The following is a 23,745-nucleotide window of genomic DNA, read 5'->3' on the forward strand; positions in this document are numbered from 1 at the left end:
ATTGTCAAAAAGATGTGCCTGCCTTCGCAGGACATCCTGAAAAGAAAAACTATCTCAACGACAATTTAAAAAAGTTGGCAAGCTTTTATTTTGAAATATGCGGACAAGCTGGCACCGGAAGTGTGTTTCTTTTTCGACCCCACTGGAGCCGCTCTCCTACCGACGCGACGCTCTTCCTCAGTAGGAGCATTCAACAGAAAGCGTATGCCGTATCTGTCGGTCAAGTTCTGTACTCTACGGTGTGTTAATGCTTTGTGCAAAACGTTGACTACAGTTTGGTCAATTTAGCCAAAGAACTGTCTAGAGCACGAGGCTATTGTTGAGTTTTACACTTAGGAAGGTAAGCCAAGTTGCATTCCGTCAGTGATATCAGAGATGGTTACTAGTGTGTGTTCTAGGAAGAGGAGACAGCCCCACTAACATCATCACTAACGTCACCTGGCCTTTGTCTCACCGGGCACTTGTATCCGGTCCTTACACAATCATAATTGCTCCTCAGGAAATACATTATCCTCAAGAAAACATAAATCTCAGGTTAAAACCTCATAACTTAATATACATTTGAACATTGGCATACTTTCGAAGCAGCCTCAGGGAACACCAGCCAATTTAACGCTTTTGTAGCTATGGGTATGACTTTGATATGGTATGACATGACTGTGTGTGTGTGTGTGTGTGTGTGTGTGTGTGGTGTGTGTGTGTGTGTGGTGGTGTGTCTGTGTGTGTGTGTGTTTGTGTGTGTGCGTGCGTGCGTGCGCGTGCACAGGTCCATGGAACCCCATGGACAGGCCTGCAGAGTGTGTGTGTATGTTTTAGGTACACTCTGATGGCTTCTGGATCAGTAAGCCGTTTGGCAGCTCTGCCACGGACAGAGATCCTCATATACTGGATACTCTCCTTTGGTTCTCATTTCTACTCTTTCTATCAACTGCACAGATTCTCCAAAGGTAAAGAAAACTTAGTACATTTGATTAAAATTTGCCTATTCTAGTTCCCCTTCCTAGGCCCAAATTAACACTTAAAGCCTTGCAATACACCCAAGACCTGTCCATCAGAACCCACTCAGCACTAACCAATAGCAAACAACATCATGTTTCATCACAGAACACAAAGCAGGATTGGAGAGAGATTTGCAGCTGGAACCAGGACTTCTTCCAGGCTTAAGGAGGGTATGATGCCGTACACAAAGAGTAGTTTCAGACAGTACACACTTTAGTGCATAAAGAATAACTAGTTTGGAATTGTAAATATAATGTTAATCGATTCCTCCTTTTAAATAACAGTCTTGAGGAGACTTTTTACTGGAAATCCTAAGCCTACAGCCTGATACTGAAAACCTTTTGTTGGATATTGATGTCCCCCAATCAAACCCCAAATTAATTCCAAGTATTTTCCGTTTAGTGAACTGTACAGGCTGTTCAGTACACAGGATGCCTTTGGTTCTATATTAGTAATGGGCAAGTAACTGATAACTGAAGCTGTAACAATTAATCTATAAATGTAAGCCGTTATATCTATATATATATATCTTGGCATTTTTATGAATGATAGTATTTAGTGTTCACGTGGATTTAGTGTAGACATGAGTCCTGAAGCCCACATCTGAGTGCACAGTGACGTTGGCGGTCTCTGTCAGGACCCTGCAGACTTTGAGTGGAGTTTCTGGACTGAGTGGAGCAGGAAGTCTCTGCTGTGGTCTCTGACCGGCCATGCTCTGCTCTCCATCTCCACAGGCCTCTTCATACCCAAGGTAGGCGGAGGAAACTGCCTTTCTACACCCGTCTAAAGGCATCACAGCTAGTATAATAATGCAAATGCTACATCTGAAAGTTGTACTGTAATTTCAACATTAGCTTTGCAGATTTCCTTCTCAATTTGTGTTACTTAGTTGGGCATGATGATGGTGATGATGTCAATTTTTTTGTTTTTCTATGTTTTGTGCAACATAGAAACCATACAAAGCCCTCCAATCAGATTTATCATTGGCGTATCAGTATTCTTTCATATTCCAAACCTTTGCAAATATATATAAGGCATAGGCCCAGGATCTAACATGAAAACCTCCCACTGCCTATGGCAACATGACCATTTGGCAGGTAAAAAATATATAATTTTAAAACCTTTGCTTGGCAGGGAAATAAGGCAAATTCTCAAAGTTAACTTTGGACCTTGAATAGACCTACGGAACACATTATTCCATATGACAGGTTTGTAGGCAACTGCTTTTTAAATTGTATATTTATCTGATGATATTTATCTGATGATAATGCAGCTATCCCTATGACGATTTCACTTCATTTCCAGAACCTCTCTTCCCCTGGTCTCCCTCCAGCTCAGGGTGCCGGTGCTGCTGGTGTACGGCCTGCTGGCGGCCGGCGGTGTCTTGGGGCTGAAGGGTGTGTGCGTGCTGCTGCTCCACCTTGGCCTGTCCTTCACCGTGGCTCAGCTGCGGCGGCCGGCCCTGTGTTGGGCCTGCAGTCTGCTGTCACTCTCCACCCTCCACATCCCCTCACTGCTCAAGATACAGGTAGACAGGTCCTCATTACCAAGTGCAGGCAATATAGTACATGAAATGTATGAAAAATAATGCACAACCATGAACTTTATAGAACAATCAGGATATTTTTTTGTATAATTGGTAATATTATCTTGATATTATTATTATTTTAATTGTTTTGTACTCTAGTAAAGTAGACAATGTTCAACATTTGCACTGTCGTGGCCACTAACTACTGGGGTTTAGACCACCGGCTTGTTAAATACTCGATTCTGATTGGTCAATCATTTTCCTCGAAGGTGCATTCATTTTCATTATACCACAGCACTGTTTAATACTTGATCCTGATGGATCAATAACCTTCCACGGGTGTGCATTATTATTATCACTATACCTAAGTGTTTTTTTAATCCTTCCTGATTGTTGTATAAAGTTCATGGATGTGCATTATTCTTCAATAGTGGAACGTCGTCAATTGAACAGTTCCCAATCCATGTGCTGCAAATGCAACATCAGAAACAATGGTTGAATACAACTATTGACCAGATGTTTCCTTAAAAAACAATATGCCCACAGTCCCTGGTGGATGAGGACCGAGTTTATTTACTACCAGAGTCGGTCAACTTTTTACAAGAACAGGACAGCCCTGTTAAATATATATATATATATATATATATATATATATATATATATATAGCCCCACATATTGCTAGCTTTTGTTTAAGTACTGAAATTTAATGTTTAGTCTCGTATTACGTTCTGTTTAAGGGTGCTTCAGAGTCATTATTTGAGTGTAATTTGTCAGAAATGGCAAAGCTATCAGCTATTAGTGAATGAAATGCTCTGTGAGAATATGTATTTCAAGTTGACATCTTGCTTTTTTCTGCCAATTTCTGATCTCTCTCTTTACAACTCTTGAATCTAATCTACAGCACCTACAGCAACCTATTTTTCATATCTTGATACAATCAGAGAAGCCAGTCTAGGATCATTTGAATATATTGTGTTCCTCTCTTCAAATAGAAACGGGCAGGAGCATAGTAAGTTGGCATGAATGTTGGTCTGTAATATAAAGATGTGAGCACTAGATGGTGGAAGATACTAACCCGATATCAGACTGAACATTCAGAGTTTACCTCTGGTTCACTTGTATGCTATTCAGGGTATTTATTCTTTCTTATTTCATCAGGCTTCAGGCATCAAGTACAGTATTTATCATCTCAATGTATTTTGTTGATTATCTTGGTTAATTAACGAAGAAAAATAGAAAGAAAATCCATCTATCTTGGCTAAAATGTTGTGAAAGAGGCTTATGTATCCGATGGTCGGTGTGGCCCTTTTACAGCATACGTTTAAAATGTATTCTACTTACTCAACAGTTTTCTACTGAAAAGACCAAAGAAACGCTCTCTTTGCGTGCTTTTATTTTCCCATGCCTTCTGGCGAAGGATAGGACTCTAATAATAGAAGTAATGAATGCATGTTCCCCCGACAGAGAGCATGGTATGACACAGAAGAGGAATACTATCTGCTGCTGTTTAGCGTGGCGGTCTGCGGCCTCCGCATCATCAGCTTCAGCCTGGAGCACTGCTGGCGCCCCCTGGAGGCCGTCGGGGTAGTGCAGCTCTTCTGGTTGCTCTCCTACTCCTTCTACCATCCCTTGTTCTACAATGGGCCGATCATCACCTTCAAGGACTACACACAGCAGGTAATCCTGGGCCTTCTCAGTTTTATGTCCACTCCCACTTGCTGCACTCTCATTTTGGGCATATAGCCCGAATGTTTGATCAACGTTACCCGGAACCCATAATGGCTGGTCACGCACGTAGCAGCATGTGTTAAACTCGAAATTTGAGTCTGGATTTTTACATATTTTCCATAGATACGTTTTAAAACGTTGTGCATATAGGTCGCAATTTGGACCAGGATTAGTCTGTATCATTGCTATGCAACCCACAACATCACGTTTGATCTAAAACAGAACATTTATAGTTTGGTTTTGCTTGAATGACAAAATAAACCATGTTACACATTCACCCACCCCATATACGGAGCTAGTAGCGGGCCGTAAGTCTAACACACTGTCAACGACCTGTGGCTGTTCTCTGTAGATGAGGCGCTCGGCGGGGGAGACCTTCTCCGTGGACGGCGTCCTCCGTTACCTGGTTCTCCGAACGGGAAGGATCGTCCTGTGGTGGCTGACGGCGGAGTACATGATCCACGCCATGTACATGCACGCCATCCAGGCTAATGAGTCCTACTTAGAGAGCCTCCCTCCTTGGGCCCTGGGTATGCCCCCCCCCCCCCCTGCCGCATCATTATGGAGGGTTTAAAGTAGAGGAGTCAGCTGGGTCACTTCAGACCCTTGTCTGGATACAAAGGCTGCGAGTGAGAGGAAAATGTCTCGCAAGAAATGCAAAACAATTTTTTTTGCTAACAACTCTAAGGTCTCCTCACTCTTGACAATTATCCTAAATGGTTTGGTAAACAACGTGGACTATACACATAATAAATCGTACAGGTGCACAAGGAATATCCAATTGCAATCCAATCTGAGTTGGATTTCATTGTTTCTGCAGCTTTTATCGAACATGATCGACTCGGGTTCCCCGACTGAAATTACTTCTCATCAGCTCTTGTCTTTAGCGAAAAGGAAACACAAGCATTTACACACCGGCTCACCACCCCTGATCCCGAGGGGAGTTTCTATGTCTAAAAATGGTCCGGACAAGCGTTTTGTCCCACCTCCCTAAACCTGTTTCTAAACGTTTCTCCTGTTGTCTATGTTTGGTTTTTCCCCGTGTGACCCCGTCCACTTGGTGTCACGCGGCAGGCGGCCTGGCGCTGGCTCTGGTCCAGTTCTTCTACGTCAAGTACCTGGTGCTGTTCGGCCTGCCCTCCATGCTGGCCACGCTGGACCGGCTGTCGCCCCCCGCGCTGCCCCGCTGCGTGAGCACCATGCACAGCTTCACAGGCATGTGGAGGTGGGTCACACGCACGCAAGCACGCACGCACGCACTCACGCACGCACGAACGCACAAACGCACGCACACACGCACGCACGAACGCACGAACGCATGCACACACGCACACAATGGCAACCCTGTGTGGGGATTATTGTATATTTTTCAGCGTTGTATCTGCTGAGTAGAAGAATTACTATTTTGCAACACAAGGGTACAAATTCGATAGGATGATGTTGTAATAACATTTAAAAAGAGATAATGATAGGATTCTATTGTGAAAAGCAGAGCTGCATTATTACGGGAACATACAAAATTGCAGACATTTATGCTGGAGAAAAGGCCTTCCTACGCAGTCTTAAAATCTATACCGTTGAATGGTACTTTGATATAAATCAAATTCCACAAAGTTGCACAGGCTTACTTTTCTCTGCAGCATTTGGTCGATGATGGATGTCTATCGACATCCATCATCCTATTTGATGATGGATGTCTATCGACATCCATCATCCTATTTGATGACTTGGGTCATTGGTTTTTCTTCAGGCAAACCCGAATACTACTACAAACTAAAATGACAAGCAGTTGAGCAATTACATGAGATGGCATACAAATAGACATTGAGGCAATTCTGTGTTCATTTGTAGCTGTTGGAAATAAGAGCTTGACTTGAGAGAGATACGTCAGCCAGGTGAACCACAATTAGTCCAAAGTCCCTTTCTAAATTGGAATATGTTTTTTTAAAACACCCCATGCAGTCCATAGCTTCATCTCATTTACTTAGCCAATAGGGCCAAACTTGTTTCATCCTTCTCCGATAAACAGTTCTTTCTAGCTACCAAGGTCTTCCTCCTTTCCTATGATGGCCTGCACATGTATAATGTTCCACATTGCTAGTTTCATCTTGCGATGTGCTGTCGGTGTTCCTGGACTTGAGGGGTAGGTAAAACCCCTGTGGAGTACCTCAAGTGGTCTACTGACTGCAACAATCAGATGCTCCGATCACAGGGCTTTATCTCATCTCCTGCCATTTGTGGCAATCAGAGCAATTGGTTGGCGTAGCAACAAAACCATTTGCAGCTTTTTCTAGAGAAAACAAAACAAATAAATAAAAGCTAACCTCCCTTTCCCAATCCACTTCGGACAATAAAGTGTTTGTTAATGTTGTATAGGGGGTTGTATTCTGTATCTTTTGTATTCTTTGTGTTCCTATGTTAGAATTTTTGTGGTGTTATTTAGCGTTAGTAAGGTTATGTTGAAGTGTTCGACAGATTCTTTCTTCAAAGCTGACATTTACCAGAGCAATAACTGCCATGTGAAAATAAATCCAGGGCTCAATATTCCTCCTCTCAGAATAGTACCAAAAATATTCCAAGGAACACGTTTAGTAACCAAACAGAAGTTAATCATGAGACCGGATGAACATGCTCTATTGGGTCTCACCTTGTTCTTATTGTATTTCCAAGTGGCCAGCAATCTTGCTACATTTCACCCCACTGTAAAATACAAAATTAATCCAGCAAGTGCTATAATAATTTATGAGCTGACGTGATGTTGTTCTGAAGTGGGGGTTGTCCCTTTTAACATCAGCTCGGTATTTCCCAGGCTCCATCCAACCACTAGTCTGCGTTTCTAGCTGTAAGCATCAGGGATAACCCTCCTAGCCCGGAGAGACCTCAGTCAGTTAAGGGTGGTGGGGTTTAAGGCGTAAAGGTAGAAGGATCAAATTAATCCCAGATTGATGTGCTGACAAAGAGCCTGCTGACTGGCCAACTGCCAACTGCCCCCACAGAGTAAAGCGGAAGGCTGCTAAGCCTCTTTATGGACGACCAGCGATGCTTTATAAGCACGGTTACGAGACAGCCTTTCAATTCCTAATGTGCCCTGAGCACACACACACACACACACACACACACAGGTCTATTTCTATCACTGCTGAGGGTGTTCAGGTGTTTCTGAGCCTGGTCTATATCAGTATGTAAATGTCTGATTCAATAGCGATGTTTTCCCTTCCTCTTCTCATTGTAGGCACTTTGATGAGGGTCTGTACCGCTGGCTCATCAGGTGAGAGACACTTCCTTGTTCGGGGACTTCTGGATGCTCACATTCAAATGTTAATCCATTGTTTTTCACATTGATTTGAATCTTTTCAAATGGCAAAAAAATAAATAAATGGGGGGCTTCTTTTGTTTGTTAATGTGAGACAAATTTAATTTCCAGGCAGTTCATTGTTGTTGCCAAGCAGCTCATTTCCAGCGATGTAGAAAATAAAAAAAAGAATACACTCACCTTTTAAAAGGTGTCAATCTCCAACTTCCTGCAAAATAGTGCATTTTAAAGGGGGTGACTTAGTTTTACAGTTAATTATTTACATGTTTCCCCTCCTGGTGAAATATCGGCTCGTTAAATAAGCGTACATAAAATGTATGTATAAGTTTGGTGTGTTACTTCGTTTGTAACACATGTCATTCGTTTGTCAGCTTTTAATGACAGACGCTGGGCTAACAGACCCCATGTTCCTCATAAGAACATTAGGTGTCATACTCTATTTATTAATATTATATTCATTAGACCTATTGGTTCCTAATTGGTTGTAATTCCATCTAGCTGACATTAACTGATTATTTACTACCATTTCATGAAGGAACCATATAATAAAGATACATTTTTTTTTTTTTTTTGTCGATTTTCTTTTATTTTTTATGTTTTCAAATTGTTCCGCACAAATATTGGTGGGAATCATTATCAACCCATCCAAGGAGGTCACATTAACAATGCAAATTCAAGTTTCCATTTCAACCGATGTCCATTCTCTCTCTCTCTCTCTCTCTCTCGCTCTCGCTCTCACTCTCTCTCTCTTTTTCTTCCCCCCCGTTGGTAATTATCCCTTGTTGGATGCAGAGCGCGAGCCGTGACGCTCCGGCTCCCACGAAATGGCCGATAAAGGGCTCCTAATGCAGTTCTGAAAATGTGCTTTAATGTGTGAAGAGCCCTAGATGAGCGCGTAGGTGTGTTGGGCCGATGCCAGCCACATGAATCATTTGCCCGCGCCCCAGTCCCCTCCTCCCCCCCATCAGAGTGGCTCATTCCTCGGTCCTTTCAATAGACCCTCTCACCTGCTCTGTCTCCCGACTTAGCAAGCTTCCAAGAACAGGTTTTTCTTTGTCGAGTGGCCGTGTCCTCCATGTGAGAAGGGTCTGATAAGTTCAGAGTCTTTGAGGCTGGGAATAGTTTGGCATAAATAAAGACAGATTTATGGGTTTATTCAACAGAGTTCATTCATCTGAGCATTGCCCGGCCCATCGGCCAACACTGCTCACCAGACCGCAGCCCGTTAGATGTGAGGGTGCTTTTTAATCCTTGCTTGCATTATCTGCTGCCCCAGCTTAGTTTTCATGGCCGTTTAGTATTGGTTGAGTTTACCTGGCTGACCAGCCTAGTATCCAGGGCATGTGAAGATATTGGTTGAGTTTACCTGGTTGACCAGCCTAGTAGCCAGGGCATGTGAATAGATATCCGACCCTCATATCCTGTGAGCTGAGCCCGTTTACCAGCGTAGTTTCCAAGGCATTCAATTGAACGTGTGGTTTGCTAACCTGGTTAACCAGCTTAGTTTCCAGGGCTCTGAATGGATTTGTTGTTCGGCTGAGTGTCTGTCTGCCTCAGCAGGGCAGGGCGCGCTGCTCCCCGCCGTCCAGGGCTGCAGGAAATGCTGGCTCATCTTTCAGGAACATTGATTAGCCACAGGCTGTCCGAGATAATTAGTTCCCAGCTGGGCGACGCTGGGCTGAAAGAGATGTTGGCTTGTAAGTATGGCAGAGGGATCCAGGGCGATCAGGAGGCCGCGGGCCCCGGGGGACCCAGTGAGAGGTCCCTGTGATACCAGCGTTCACCTTTCAATAGGACGAGATATTCCCTCTGGGGCCGGTCTGTGCTCTGTGGTGAGCTTTTGTGGGAAATGAATCTTGTTTTTGACAAACGAACAACAGGTCATTGTTTGCGATCAATGCGGTACAAATCGAATCGAATGTTTCATCGTTTTTGAAACCGTTTCTTGATGCTCAAAGAATTCAGGTTTTCGTATAATTTAAATGATTGTGTATACATTATTGTCAATTCCGTTTGTGTATTTATTAAATTACTGTTTCCTTTGTGTTTGCAGTCTTTACCACCGCTAATACGCCATCCAGCACAAACAGGCCCAATTGGTTATCCTATATACAATGAACAGTTTAAAGGAGTGATTCCACCCTCTGCTGCTTTGATAGTGGGATGAGCTGTCACAGAGAAGCACTGAATACCAGGCCTATCGCAGCGCATCAACGCTCATTATGCAGCATGGAGCCGTTTGGCTCGTCCACGCTCCACATTTACACAACAGTATCCCAACCTGAATGAAAAATAAACTGGAAAAAGTGCTTGAATTGACGCCATTATTCCATTGACAGGTCCTCTTTAGGTTTCATTGATCTTCCATGATGGCGCCAGCCCCTCACTGAAATACAGTACGACCACGAGCGGCTCGGCTCTCTGGGAAGCTATAGATTGGTAACATAGTTACATTGGTATTAGTTGCATACAAATATACGTACAAACCAGGTGTCCCGAACAGATAAAAGAAAAGGGTTATAGGACACGGTCCATTCTGCCCAGTATTGTTGGATGGTAGCTCAGAGAGTGACTCAACCAAACCTCAGCTCTACATCAGGCTTTTTCTGTCCACTACATTATCAATCTAGGTCAATCCCGCCACACTCATGATGGTTCCCCATTATGCTGCTGTCCCCCACCTGCTCCCAGGTACATCTACGTTCCTCTGGGAGGCTCCCGCTACGGCCCTGCCTACAAAGCCCTGGCCACCGGCCTGGCCTTTGGCTTTGTGTGCCTCTGGCACGGCGGCCACGACTACCTGCAGTACTGGGCCTTAATGAACTGGGCCGGGGTGCTGGTGGAGACCGCACTCAAGGCCCTCTTTGCAACCTCCGTCGTGGAATCCTTTATTGTAAGTCACCAGTAAATACTGCCGGAGTGTGTAAATAAATCCCCATGTAACGTTTGTAGATGATGTTCTGTGTACTCTTCCTCTTTCATACGGAAGCATGCGTGTGCAGAGAGCATTCAGTATAATGTGAACATCTGTGTTCATTCAAACGGGGCTTTGACCTCGGCCAAGGCCATCTTCTGCTTTATGCTGGTTAGAAGAACAGGCCACTGGAGGAGGCTGTGGGGCAGGGCATGCTAGGACTTGAGCGCAGCGGAGAGTGTGGCTTGAATAATAATAATGGGTCTGGTGCCGTTCCCAGGAGCGGACCCTCTCGGCGGCCATGAAGCGGCGCGGGTTGGCCCTCCTGTCGGGCGGCTCCACCGCCATGCTCATCCTCTCTAACCTGCTCTTCCTCGGGGGGACGCACGTCGGACGTCTCTTCTGGAAGCGTGTCTTCGTCCAAGGTGAGCCGCCCCTTCCCTGGCGCGCCCACGCAGGGTTGCTACGGCCGGCCTCGGCCCAGTGGAGGAGTGTCTACAGGCGGAGCATAAGATTGTATATGGCCCTGACACTTTTGTGTGTGTTTGCGTGTGTGTGTGTGTGCATGAAATACAAATGTGGAGGGTTTAGTGTTTAAATGTACATGTATGTGGGCAGGTAGATAGTCCTCTGTAGAATGGATGTGGACAGACAGGAACTATATTATAGATCACAATTATGTTGATATGGAAATCCAACTGTCCCCTTTTCTCTCAGTGTGGCTTTATCTCACATCAGGATGCCTACAGGAAGACCCTGTAGGCATCCTGGTTTTGAATCCAAAGCCTTCGACTGGGAAGAAAACAACCTAACCAGTCAACTATTCGGTCCCCAACTACATTAATATCAATGCTTTATTGTTTTGAGAGGGAGGAAATTGTATGGCTGAGGTGTTAACATAGAACCTCTCACAGGGTAGTGCACAGGCAGGAGGAAATATGCAATATTTGTGTATTTGGAGTCTGGCTATGCCAGTGCATGTCTTGCTTCATGCCTCCCTTTTTTGGCTGATCTTGTACCTTCAGCAGCAGGCCATCTGGGAGTCACAATTCCCACATTATCCAATGTTGAAGGTGATAAATATGCCAAATATTCCAAACATTGTCATCCATGCATAATTACCCATATGTTATCAAACACCCTAACAAAAAAACATGTGACCCATCTCTCTTCTACGCTGCATTGAAACGCCATTAAGTCAGCGCAGAATTTATGTGGAAAAGGGTAGATTTTATTCAGGCTTCTCGGAGGCTTCGGGATTTAAAATCTACACCAGTATCCTGTTGACTAGCACTCCAGGGATGCAGCTAGCGATGTCGCAGTCCATGCTATGAATCTCTGAATCGACTGTTTCACAAGAGTCATCCAAGAGAAACACGTCAATCATCGGCCAGGTGTGCATACATATATAAAGAAATTAGACATGTCCAATTGTTTAATAAGGTGGAAAGGAGAGGACGTATTGGGGGATGTGGTTTAAGTTAGTGTAGCGAGGTCCGTGCTACATGCCACCTAGGTGGCTGCCACACTCCACCTAGGTGACTTCTGCTGTGCTTCTTTTCCCTATGACGTTCAGAAATGTTCAGCGTAGCGTCCGAATTCTCGTTTGTTCCTTCCCTATATAGTGCACTATGTCATGAACACTATATAGGGAATAGTGAGTGAGTGAATAGGGAACGATTTCGAACACAGCTAGGGTGTCGCTGTTGAAATCGGTTTAATGTTTTGCAGTTTTGCAGAAGATGATACATGGCCTGGTGCACATTGATTACTCGATGATTACTCAAGGTGCAACAGGTGTGTAGCCTCACCGAGGCCCAGAGTCCAATCAGTCTTACTGGGGCCAGGTGAGGCGGCTTAAACCAGCCGTCATTCAAATACACTCCCACAGTTACTATTTATAGTTTCAATCCCCCAGATTGCTGTCCTCTCGGTCATTGACTGGAAGAAAGTAAAATGTATGTGTGTATGTTTTCAATGTCTTCAACATGATCACATTTTATCTTTTGTTAACGACTAACCAACAACTTTACTCTTCTAAAAAAACATTATTTAAGGTGTTTCCTTTTTAAATGTGCTATGTCTAAGATTTAGCCGAAATAATCCTCCACACTCCCATTTACGAGGAGAAAACCATTGGTTTTTCAACATTTGAATCGGTACATTGTACAAGGAACGGGCTGTATGTATTTTGGCATTGGTGGTTGTAATCCCCAATTTCACCTCAGTCGCCCTCGTGAGTCGGCCCGATAATGTCAAACCGGTTTGAAAAAAACAATTGCCCTCTCGACTGTATGTGAGGCCTTAAAACATGCGTCTAGAGACCCACTACACGACAATCAGAGCTGATTTCTCATCGCCTCACCCACTAAGTGGTAACCCACTATTGGGGGGGGTTTGACGCTTAGCGGGTCAGAGCCTTTATTGCCCAGAGCTGTGTCCAGTGGTGGACCACGATGTTAACCCTGGTTTTGTTTCTATTTCTATCATTTATTTCTCTGCCGTGATTGACCATGGGTTAGGGAAGGCCCTCTGGGTAGTGCTGCACTGGTCCTGATGTTGGAATGAGGCTGATCTCTGGAGGGACAAAGTGTTATTACAAGATGTAAAGGACCTGGCCTGCTCAGATAGCTGCTGACTTAAGTAAAGATCTCTGCAACCCGATACATAGCTGTCTTTGACATGACATGGCTGTTCTTCACATTCTGTTGACAATTGTAGTTCATATTTTTCTTACACATTGCACCATTAGGTTTTGTCATTTTGAACCTTTTGATTTTAAGTGCAAGGGGTTCCACTAGTGTCCTTCATAGAACACCAAGGGAGAGCAGTAATCTTATTACCAGATCAACCAGATCAATGCTTTGAAATCAGCCTGCTTGAGATCAGTTTAGGAGGGCTGCCTGCCAGTATAAGCAGATACACATAGATATACTGCGTGTGTGTGTGTGTGTGTGTGTGTGTGTGTGTGTGTGTGTGTGTGTGTGTGTGTGTGTGTGTGTGTGTGTGTGTGTGTGTGTGTGTGTGTGTGCGCTTTTACAGCATTTGTGTTTCACTGGGCCTTCCTCTCAGGCTACAATGAACAACTGCACGGTTGGAATGAAGTTAAGATGATTTATTTTTTTAAAATGTGCAGAAGATGTCCCTCTGACTGGCGACACTATACGACTGTGATGAGTTATCACAGAGGGGACTGATTGCAGCATCTGGGATATGCTGATTAATGGCCGACTGAATATGTTAAGGAACATTGTACTCATTCTTATCCACTTGAAAAGCATATGCTGTTCTCAGTTAAATTAGAACAATCAAGCAAGAGTCCAATAGATCCAGTGTATCCTTACTGTAACATTACATTAGACAAAGGTTTTTTGTCGTGAAACATGAATAATAACAGTTTTAAGCGAAGGGGCTGGTTTAGTACAGTCCCTGTCTTACAGGTATTGTAGGCAATTTTTTTTGACACATACATTTTGTAAAAGTTTCTTACAACCTTGAAGCTTACTGTAGTTTGTTCCGGTGCCTCTTTGAAATGACAAGGTAGTCAAGAAAAAACGTGTTCCATTTTCATAAAACGGAAAAGTTTTTTTCACTCTTTGGATTTTATGTGGGAACATCATGGTTTTGTGTTTTTCTCTTTTTACGTTTTTGGAACGATGATGGACACAATGAATACCTGTTGGTTGTACTGAGGATGAACTGGACAAAAGCCTCCCAGCGTCCTCCTGCGTGTATGCAGAACGCCGCGAGGGTGCATGTAAAAACGGGATTGTGAAGCACATGGGAAGAATGGTTGATTGAGAGGCATTGTGGTGGCAGGTGCAGGTCAGAGAGGGGCGGGCGGTGTGGGGAGCCCGCTGCAGACAGCTGCAGACAGCTGCAGACAGGAGGGAATACAGAAAGGTTACAGTCAATCACGCTGCACTCACCAACTTCTCAACCAAGGAAGATTGTATATTATTTTCACAAAGACGTCCTCCAGGATATACTGTTTGAGATAGCTTTGTTTATTCAACTTCTGTGCCTTTATTTTCCATTTTATTTCAGGCTGGTCAACCATCGCTCCACCCATGTTGGCTTTCCTGTACTGCTTCGCTCAGGTCGGCCTGGAACGCGCACCCTGACCCCGCCCCACCCCGACAGTCCCCTATACAGTAACAAGGTCGACGAGAACTGCTGTTAGTCCACTCAGCAGGCTCCGGTGTCCGCGGCTCCTCGGGCCCCCAGCCAGCGTGTCGTCTGTCAGGCAGGACCCAGCCAAACTCCCCCGGACTGAAGTGGAGCCAGACACCTTACAGCGACGCTGGGCCGCTTCAGAGGGCTGACGGGGGGCTGCCTGGGCCAGCACAGCTTCAACACATTCAACCTCAGCACAGTTGCCAATCGTGATCATTTCCAATCGTTGTTTGTATTAAATTTGTTTTCTAATCCTGAAAGCGACACTGAATATCGGTTTGAACTGTTAGTTTAAGCAAAAACAAATAAAGCTGCTATAACAAAGGAAATATGAGATATATTTATATAATGCTTAATGATGACACTAGCATTAACGCAAGTCTAGATATCCTTTATGGTTTGTTAAATGGATCATTGCAATGCTGTATTTGTTCTATTGTGGAAATGTATGATGGATGTTTCGTAACAACTAATCATTTTATTTTTTTCAACAGTTTCTGAAATAAATGTTTTTTTAATCCCAAACCGGTAATCAGCTAAAATAAAATATAGTTTTAACCCATATGGTAGAGAGTTGACATGTAAAACATTTCCATTTTCTGTCATTGACACATTTATGCAAATATCCAAAGGACAAAACCCAAAGCTTTCATACTTAAGAGTTGGTAATCAGCAGAGCCTGTGCTTGATCAGCTCTTAGGGGTTTCGTGACCCGCTCGCTATTCTTGGTTAGCGGATTATTGAAGCTGTGGTATTAAGTAGGATAAGGCTGCTGGGTCACAAAGAAATCTTCTTAAATGAGCACCAAAGTCTACGGTGCAGCCACCGTAAGAAGATAAGCCAACACAATACACCGGCTGATACACGCCTTGGCTCGCTTGTCAATTAGGTAACCTTATTAGGGCCAAAGATAAGACAAAAACAAAGGCAAGTGGCAAGGGTTTCATAGTGTTAACAAACGGGATAGAATATATATATTAATAAAATATTTATTATGAACAGTATCACAGTTAATGTATTCCAATGTGCTTGCCATTGATACCTTTCTGATCACATGAAATCGTGTTTGTCTGTGACTTTATTAAAGCATATACTCTCTCTTTATATATATATATATATATATATATATATATATATATATATATATATATATATATATATATATATATATATATATGTGTATGTCTACAGGCATGTGAATATTACATATGAATACAGAATAATGCAGCCAAAATTATCAAATTTCGTATAAACAACTCATTTCAGTATAATCGGTGGATCCAGAAGTCTGGCAAGATAGGCACATCCTAGAGCTGACCACCAAAAAATAGAAATATCCTCTTCAACTTCCAGATTCATGCTTCCTCTCGTCTATAATAATTTACTGCAGGACTGGGCATGACTTATTAGGGGACTTTCCTGAAGGCACAGTTACATGCTTTTAAATGCCAGGCAATGGTAATAGGACAGTAATAACTGACTGAATGTTGAGTGTAATACGTCAAGTAAATGTAGTGATGGCAATGTTGTTATAATTGCAATCATGTTATTTTTCATAATGGGAAACCGTATTCAAAATAAGCAATGCTGCATTATGCAAGATGTCCCTTCTAGTTGGGGCAACATTAGAATGATACACAATAGTTCTAGATATTGCTTTTTAAGTTCTGGACTGAAGCTCCACCATCATGCAATACCATCCCCATGTACTGTAGGGGGAATAGTGAATGATCAACACTTTGCAGTGTTGCATTCAAGCGATTAGTTTTTCATCGATAGATGGTGGGCAATAGACCGTTTACAAATGTGGCTTAAGAGTTACTGCAAGTTCATAGACTGACTCATCATATCCCGTTGCCTATTTAATTTCTCTTTTCAGCACCTCTTCATGCTACTTGCAAAGTACATGATAAAATAGGAATCACCTTCCGGCATACAAAACCATCCCTCTTTATTCAAGCCTTTAGTGTCATCACTAAAAAAATGCATGTCAATTCATATGGAATAGTTCATGAATATAATATCGTTGCATGTTCGCTCATTATACTGGAAAGTGTATCACTTCTATTTCCATAATGTGGTGCATTTTGAACTTCCCAACCTGTAAAGGTTGTAAATAAACATGATGTATAGATGTTTCATTCCGTGAGCCATGGTTTCTGTTACTGTGGGTCATGCTAATTGTAGCTAAGTTCATCTACTTATCAGTGTAGTTTAATAATAATGATTATGTTAATGCTGGATTTCATAAGAGTGTAAGACACTTGTATGTATTGCCTCTTGGACTTGAGTTGCAAATGAAAAGTGATGTAAAAATAAATTAATTGCAACAGGGATTTGTGAAGGGATTATGAGACAGTTCTTGGAGATACATGTTAATACAATAAACTCTGCATATCATAGGTGTCCCGACAAACATTTGTTGTCATCAAAGTCCCAGCATTAGCTTGTCTTGTCTGTCATTTGAAATGAACAAGTAAAAATAATTGTTTCTAGTACAATTAGCAGCTAATAACCTTGTTCCATCGACGCATCATGCAAGTTGAAAGATTATATTAACATTCAGCATTATACAGAAATTGTGTAAACATTCTATTAGACGATCTGTTTCAAAACACTATTTTGTCGCACTGGTAATAAAATAACACTTAGTTGTTCGGTTGTGTGAATTGATTAGAATAAAAACTTAAAAAAGTAAACAAACAAATGTAGCACAAATACAGAACAGTCTGCATTGAGAGAAAAACGGAGGTGGTCTGGATTGTCTGTCTGGTTTAATTGAAGTACGGTCAATGGGTGGACCGAGGTCTGTGTGTGTGTGTGTGTGTGTGTGTGGGGGGGTCTCTTAACACAATAGAGAGATCCAACATTATTTATAAAATATGTTGCAAAAGGTTTTGCATTTTGTGATAAAGACTAATAACAGCAGAGCAAAATAGGAGGTAACATGAGAACGTAAGTACGTAGGACTTAATACAAAGGTGATGTTATCACTCTTAGTACTAATGTAGGGGCCCTGCTAATGGTTATGATTGTATAACTGAACCAAGAATTGGAATCCTTTGATAAACAATCTATAAATCATCCGTATATTAAATTGAAAAAATAAATTGATGATAAATGTAATACATTTATATTTCATCAAGTTGGGTTGTTATAAATGTATTTCAGTCGGAAAAGTCCTAGAAGTGCATATGAAGGATATCTGATATTTTTCGATTATTCCATACATTGCAGGCAACCGTGTAGTGTATCTTATGTACAGCGACTATGATAAATATAAATTATTAGAGCTGCGACATGGTACAGATGAAAAAATATCAGGCAACCTGGATATTTCATGCTTTGTTTATCGTTACTTTTTGTATCTGGATACAAGAATTGATGGGTTAAAGACGTTCTGTGCTAAGCCAAATTAAAAAGGCCTTTAAATCCCTTGAAGCATACAGCTTGCACAGGGTCAAAGACATATCTGTCACACATTCACAATCAAGGCATTTAAAAATAAATAAATAAACAACAAATTGATGTTGGCATTGCTGGGGCACTTATCGTTGTGATGTAACAGAGAGCTTGGCCAGAAATACATTATTTGTAATTATAACAATAATAATGACACTAAAACACAATGACAGCCTCATCCTGATTCAGTGCAAAGTTTTGCCAAAATGCCTTTCTTTATGAGTGTAAAAACAAATGCAAATGTTGCAAGTTGTTAATCAAAGATGCATCCTTACCGATGCACAGCTTCAAAAGTCTCTGACATGCAAGCACTCCCTAACGATTATTGGTCAAGCTCATTTTCCATCAGTGTGCTATGGAAAATATAATTAGATTGTTTAAACAAACGTGTAGCTGTCAGCTTTCAATTGTTCAACCGTCTTTCTATTGCTCTCCTGTGCAAATCTATTCTGCTCAAACATCCCTTAACAAAGCTTTGTGACTCAAAGTACCTCCCCTTTGGAAGTCCACTGAGGGGCACCTAATGTCAAAGCCAGCAAATCTTGAGGAAGACCATGATATTTCCAACACAAAACAGCTGGCCAGCAAAGTGTCCCAGTCCGAGTTCAATGTCAATCACTCACATGTTCCTCTCTCCACCCTCACGAGAACAGGTCGTCTTTGTCGCTGTCCGGTGACGTGGGTCTGGAGATCTCAAAAAGGGGCTTTGGGGAAGCAGCAGCTGTTCTTCTGGCCCTGAGGAGCTGGAGGGCCTCTGCGAGCTGGGCCTCCAGGCCCGACATTCTCGCGTTCAGGCTCTTGAGGTCGTCCTTGAGCTCTAGCTTGATCTCCTGCAGCGAGGCCTGCAGCGTCTGCTCGGGGATGGGGTAGAAGGCGTGCCGGGCGTCGGGCTGCACCGGGCTGCGTTCCTGGGGCGTCAGGCGCGGCTCCCCCATCTTGTCCAGGCGCAGGTCGCTCTTGGTGATGCCGCTGTCGCAGGAGTCCGTCTTCTTCAGCGGCAGCGGCGGCTCGTGAGCCTTTGTCCTTTCGGGCAGAGTCTCCATGGACTCGGCCTTGGACACCTTGTTCCACTGGTCCGTCTTGGCCATGGACTCCTTGAAGCGGCCCCAGCCCTTCACCTTGGCGGGCTCGGCCGGCCGGCCCCCCATCAGGGCGATGGCCGACACCGGCGCCTGGAGCTTGGCCTTGTCGGAGGGGGCGGGGGCGGGGGAGGAGCCGGGGGGCAGGGAGGACGACGACGAGGGCGTGGCCGGGCTCTCTGTCACCGTGACGATACTGGTGGTTGCGACGGGCGCCTTGTTTGCCGAGGGCATCTCGGTGTACAGGGGACCCCGCTCCAGGTCGTGGTCGTCCAGGTCGGGCCGGTCGGTGTTCAGCCGCGCCTCCTTCTGCTGCCTGAAGCGCTGGAAGAGCCGGCGCACCGGGTGGTCCGGGGGCAGGTTGAGGGGCGCCTCGTTCTTACGCCGCAGCCTCTCCTCCTCCTCACGCTTCACATCGCTGATCTTACGAAAGACGATCTATGGCGTAAAAGCAAAGGGGGTCAGGGGAGGGTTTTAGCCATGGCTAGGGAATACGGTGAGTATACAAGCGATTATGCAGTAGGACATTCATTTAATTCATTAAATTATTAATTGAATAATTAAATGAAAATGTCCTGAGCAGTTTGTTTGTTGGGCACATGAAGGAAAACGATTGGCTAAGGTGTTTTTGGATTGTGTGCTGTGCAAATGTCACCCTAAAAAGGGTATTCCCATGGAAGCAGAGCTAAAGAGCATGGTGTGCCTTTGGCTTCGGTTAGCCAAGATGCTCTTGCAAACGCAAACTCCACAATCCGTACTTCCTCTTTACATTGCATGTGGTTTTACTAGGACTAGCTGTATATGTTGTTTTAAGAAATGTTTTTTAGCCAATAATAATGTCAATAATGTTTTACTAAATAACTAACTCAGAATAAGTTTCCTAACCTACCTGACTTTGCTATTCGTCATGAAAAAGAAGAAATTAACTTAAACTAAACAATCCAATTTAAAAAGCATACATTTGAAAAGGTAGACTCCGGCCAAATTCAACGTTGCACCATCCTATGGTGGTTTTAATCTATTGGTGGAGAGGAAACACTGTGGTCTTCATCAGCCCTCATTACCCCATTACACTTAGTTACAAACGCTTTGCTCAGCGCTTTCCCTGGAGGGCCTCACACTCCCCAGTTACTCAAACCCAGGTCATTTAGTGGAGTGCTCCGACCAACACACTGATCCATAGCTTTAAGACTCAAAATGTACTATTTGAGTGTCATTTCTTAGGACATTGCTATCCGTCAGCAATTAGTGAGTGAAATCCTCAGTGAAACATCTGTTCAGTGTGACTGCACCGCCTCTGTACGAGACATCTTGATTCCAGAACGCTTCCGGCTCTTTAATGACCAAGCAGGGGCAGCTATTCCCTGATTGGCTCAGGAAATCCATCCACATTTCCACACGTTTTCTTACTTTTTTTTAATCATACTCCCTTCTGCTCCTTTCAGGTCTCTGTCTTTACTACTCTCAAATCTTAACTGCAGCATTTAAGCTGTGAGCATCTCTGTTGACTTTGAAAAAGATTTACGGGTTGTTCACAGCCCCGGCAACTGAAGCCACCGCCCATCCACTGGAAATGATGAGGAGAGACTCATTGCTTTCCCTTTTCTTCATGTCAAATTAATTTCAATATTAACTATAACACATTGTATATATAACACACATCTCTGCTTTTCCTAATGAGACATTATAAGCAGCTACGTGTTCAAGGTATCTGCCCCAACCTGGAAGGCGCAGAGGGGAGTGTGTGTGCAGTGTGAGAACCACATGGTGTTTAGTATAGCCTATCCATTTAATCAATTCACAGATTCCCCCACTGTATGGATGCAGAAGGCCGAGGGCCCCAGTGCCCAGTCCGAGGCATTAGATGAGATTGCCACTTTGTTAGCAGGCTATTGAATCCTATGCAGCCTCCCAAGAGGGGGAATGCTATTACGGATGAAAATGATTTGTAGCTATGATCATGGGGTCGCTGTGACTGTTGTAGATTTCTCATTGGAGGAGGAGGCCCGGGTTGGGATATGTATGGCGATGTCCCTGCCCACTTGGTTGGAGGTTAATCTCCATCTGGGGCTGTCCAAGCTAGGGCCACTGCTTTCTCCTTCAGGATTTGGTTGGGCCTGATTGCCATCAGGTCAAACATGAACTCAGAAGGTTGTTTCAGTGGCCGTTGATAATACAGTGATTAGAACCCAAATCAATACTAGTTTAGTCGTTGTCTGTGTTTTTCTACAGTATACTCTCACTGAACACAGCTGAAGCTGTAAATTAAAGGAGCTAATCCAATTTCATGTTAACCCATTTTCACTTGGCTAGTTAATTCGTGACCCCTCCATTTCCTCTGACTTAAGTGTTCTAGCAAGACAGAGGGTTAAACATTGAAACATTAATTGGGTAAACACTTTCACATTTTGCATTAGGCAGGCTGCAGCTATGCAGTGCAGAAACTGCTGTGCACAAAGATCAGCCACACATTACACTATAAGCCTCTTTAAGATGCACTTCTGAAAATGTTTTGAAATAATCTCCCTAATTCCACTCTCCCAAAGAGATCTCCCACTACCTAGTAATTGGATTACAAGCTAGCTGCATCTCTTCTGTAGGCTACTAAACCAAGCGGGATGAAACAAAGCATTGCAAAACCACAATGTAAACATTGCGTGAGGAGTGCCACACGTTTGGTGGATAAATATGCTGTGCTGCAGCATTCCTCTTGAAAGAAGATAAGTGGGTGAGGCATTGCATCTTGATGGCACGCCCTCTCACTGATGCTGTGACATCATGGCAGGCAAACCTGTGAGCCAGTACACTAACCCTCTTGCGAAAAAAAGAAAGAAAAAAAGAAAGAAAGAATGGCCAAGAGATAAATAAACTTGAGTTGAATGCGACCAACCCTCTTGCGGAGGTTGTAGGTGAGCAGCAGATTCCTGGAGAAGTGGTTGGAGAACGCCGTGTAGAACTCCAGCACCTTCTGCAGAGCGTCACGCTTGATGACGTGCAGGTCGCAGTAGGTCAGCGCTCGCACATTAGCGCAGGCCTGAGCCAGGGTCACCTCCTTCCAGAACACGTCCCCAAACACGTCGCCCTTCCCTGTGCACACACAGTACACAGTGAGACGTCAAAATCAAACACACAGGGGAAAATTATCTGTTTCTGTTACTATTTTATAAATCTTTATTTGATTGTAAAGGATGGTTTACACCTGTTCAGCAGGGAAGATATATCTAAGAAAGGTTATATTCTCTACCCTGGAAGACAAAATATGTAAATGAGGTACTTGAGTCAACAAGCAGCATCATTCTTGTTCAAAACTCCTTCACTTGCTCCATTGAAGTAGTTCCCTAATTGCAATCTTTGTTTTCTTACTGACCACCACCGCCCCCAACCTCTCAGCGAGAACACTGCCTTCCCCTCATAGTCAGCTGACACTTTGTGGAAACTTAGTAGATCAGCAGCAATAGAACACTGAACCTGGCCACTGTTGAACAAGAAATAACTCACATTACATTAAGCACAACTGATCATCACTTATTTAAACATTTCTTATTTCAGGAATATTTAATATATAATATAGAGTGTATATTGAGGGCACAACATGGAGCATGTATATCATCTCTCATGTGTGATGAAAGGCCCCGTCCAGGGGCCAACCCTCCATCAGCACCTCTGTCTGGTGGTAACTTGTGTAAATTAAAATTTGCTTCTCTTCTAGGGTGCAATTAGGCTAATGAGAATCATATTTACAGCAGTACAGTCTATCACCAGGCGGACTGTTGCAGTGAATCCAGCCAAGAGGGCAATACTCATCTAATAGTGTATTGATTGCCTCAGAGTCACCGATAGATTACCAATGAAGTCAAAGGTTCCCCACAATAAAACTTAAATTCCAATAAACATATCCCCTGTTCAGTAGTTTTGTATGTGTGTGTGTGTGTGTTTATATATTTTTGTGTGTGTATGTGTATGTGTGTGTGTGTGTGTGTGTGTGTGTGTGTGTGTGTGTGTGTGTGTGTGTGTGTGTGTGTGTGTGTCTGTCGGTGTGTGTGTGTGTGTGTGTGTGTGTGTGTGCTTGCGTGTGTGTATGTCTGTATGTTAACATTCAATGTGTCACTGTGACCCCTACTTTGAGGCTCAAAAAAACATCAATACGATGTCTAGGGTTGCTTGTTTTTGTTTCGTTTTCTTATTTATTTTGGCTTGTCATTCACTTTAAAGCTATTTAAACATAGAACAGAAACTGTGATAATGTTGAAACTGCCATTTTATTTTAAACTATTGGTTAAATCTAAGGTAGATAATTCTCCAAAATTAATCTCTTTAAATGTCCTTCATGTTTTTGAAGTATTACTATTAGCTTTCTTATCATAGGAAGAAAAAACAAAAATAAAGATGACGTACTGGTGAAGCTGTGAAACATCCACACCACCTTTTTCACCACCTTTTTCAGCACCTTTTAACTAACACACAACCTGATTTCTGCTTATCCTGCATCTCAAAGTTTCCATCTTAACTAAACTGGAACGGAAACAGGCATTCTTCAGTCTGATT

The 23,745-nt window shown here is 43.2% G+C and overlaps 2 protein-coding genes across 3 annotated transcripts in view; one reads left to right on the forward strand and one right to left on the reverse strand.

Annotated features, from left to right (window-relative positions):
* The first annotated feature begins 146 nt into the window (after window positions 1-146).
* Window positions 147-15,184, forward strand: hhat (hedgehog acyltransferase). 2 transcript variants are annotated; one of them, XM_030379658.1, is made up of 12 exons: window positions 147-340; window positions 767-947; window positions 1,105-1,169; window positions 1,637-1,750; window positions 2,333-2,527; window positions 3,993-4,205; window positions 4,609-4,786; window positions 5,331-5,481; window positions 7,489-7,524; window positions 10,261-10,462; window positions 10,764-10,908; window positions 14,531-15,184. In XM_030379658.1, exons 2-12 carry the CDS (start codon window positions 827-829, stop codon window positions 14,605-14,607), a joined length of 1,497 nt encoding a protein of 498 aa, XP_030235518.1. In that variant the 5' UTR covers window positions 147-340; window positions 767-826; the 3' UTR covers window positions 14,608-15,184. The 2 variants fall into 2 exon arrangements, with proteins under 2 accessions (XP_030235518.1, XP_030235519.1); XM_030379659.1 differs by having other exon boundaries at window positions 147-239.
* Window positions 15,185-15,842: 658 nt separating this feature from the next.
* The window catches only part of kcnh1a (potassium voltage-gated channel, subfamily H (eag-related), member 1a), a 31,701-nt gene continuing 23,798 nt past the window's right edge, over window positions 15,843-23,745 (reverse strand). Inside the window, exons 11-12 of the mRNA XM_030379526.1 lie at window positions 22,091-22,287; window positions 15,843-19,638 (exon numbers count right to left, since the gene is read on the reverse strand). Coding sequence (XP_030235386.1) covers window positions 18,763-19,638; window positions 22,091-22,287 — 1,073 coding nt within the window. The 3' untranslated portion in view covers window positions 15,843-18,762. The remainder of the gene's footprint in view (window positions 19,639-22,090; window positions 22,288-23,745) is intronic.

This window comes from Gadus morhua, chromosome 15, assembly GCF_902167405.1.
Source record: "Gadus morhua chromosome 15, gadMor3.0, whole genome shotgun sequence".
NCBI classification, from domain to species: Eukaryota; Metazoa; Chordata; class Actinopteri; order Gadiformes; family Gadidae; genus Gadus; species Gadus morhua.

Coding starts and splice junctions, on each gene's coding strand:
- hhat (XM_030379658.1), top strand. CDS start 827: ATGGCTTCTGGATCAGTAAGCCGTTTGGCAGCTCTGCCACGGACAGAG. Junction 948..1,104: donor ACTGCACAGATTCTCCAAAG/GTAAAGAAAACT, acceptor GTTTCATCACAG/AACACAAAGCAGGATTGGAG. Junction 1,170..1,636: donor TTCTTCCAGGCTTAAGGAGG/GTATGATGCCGT, acceptor GGTCTCTGTCAG/GACCCTGCAGACTTTGAGTG.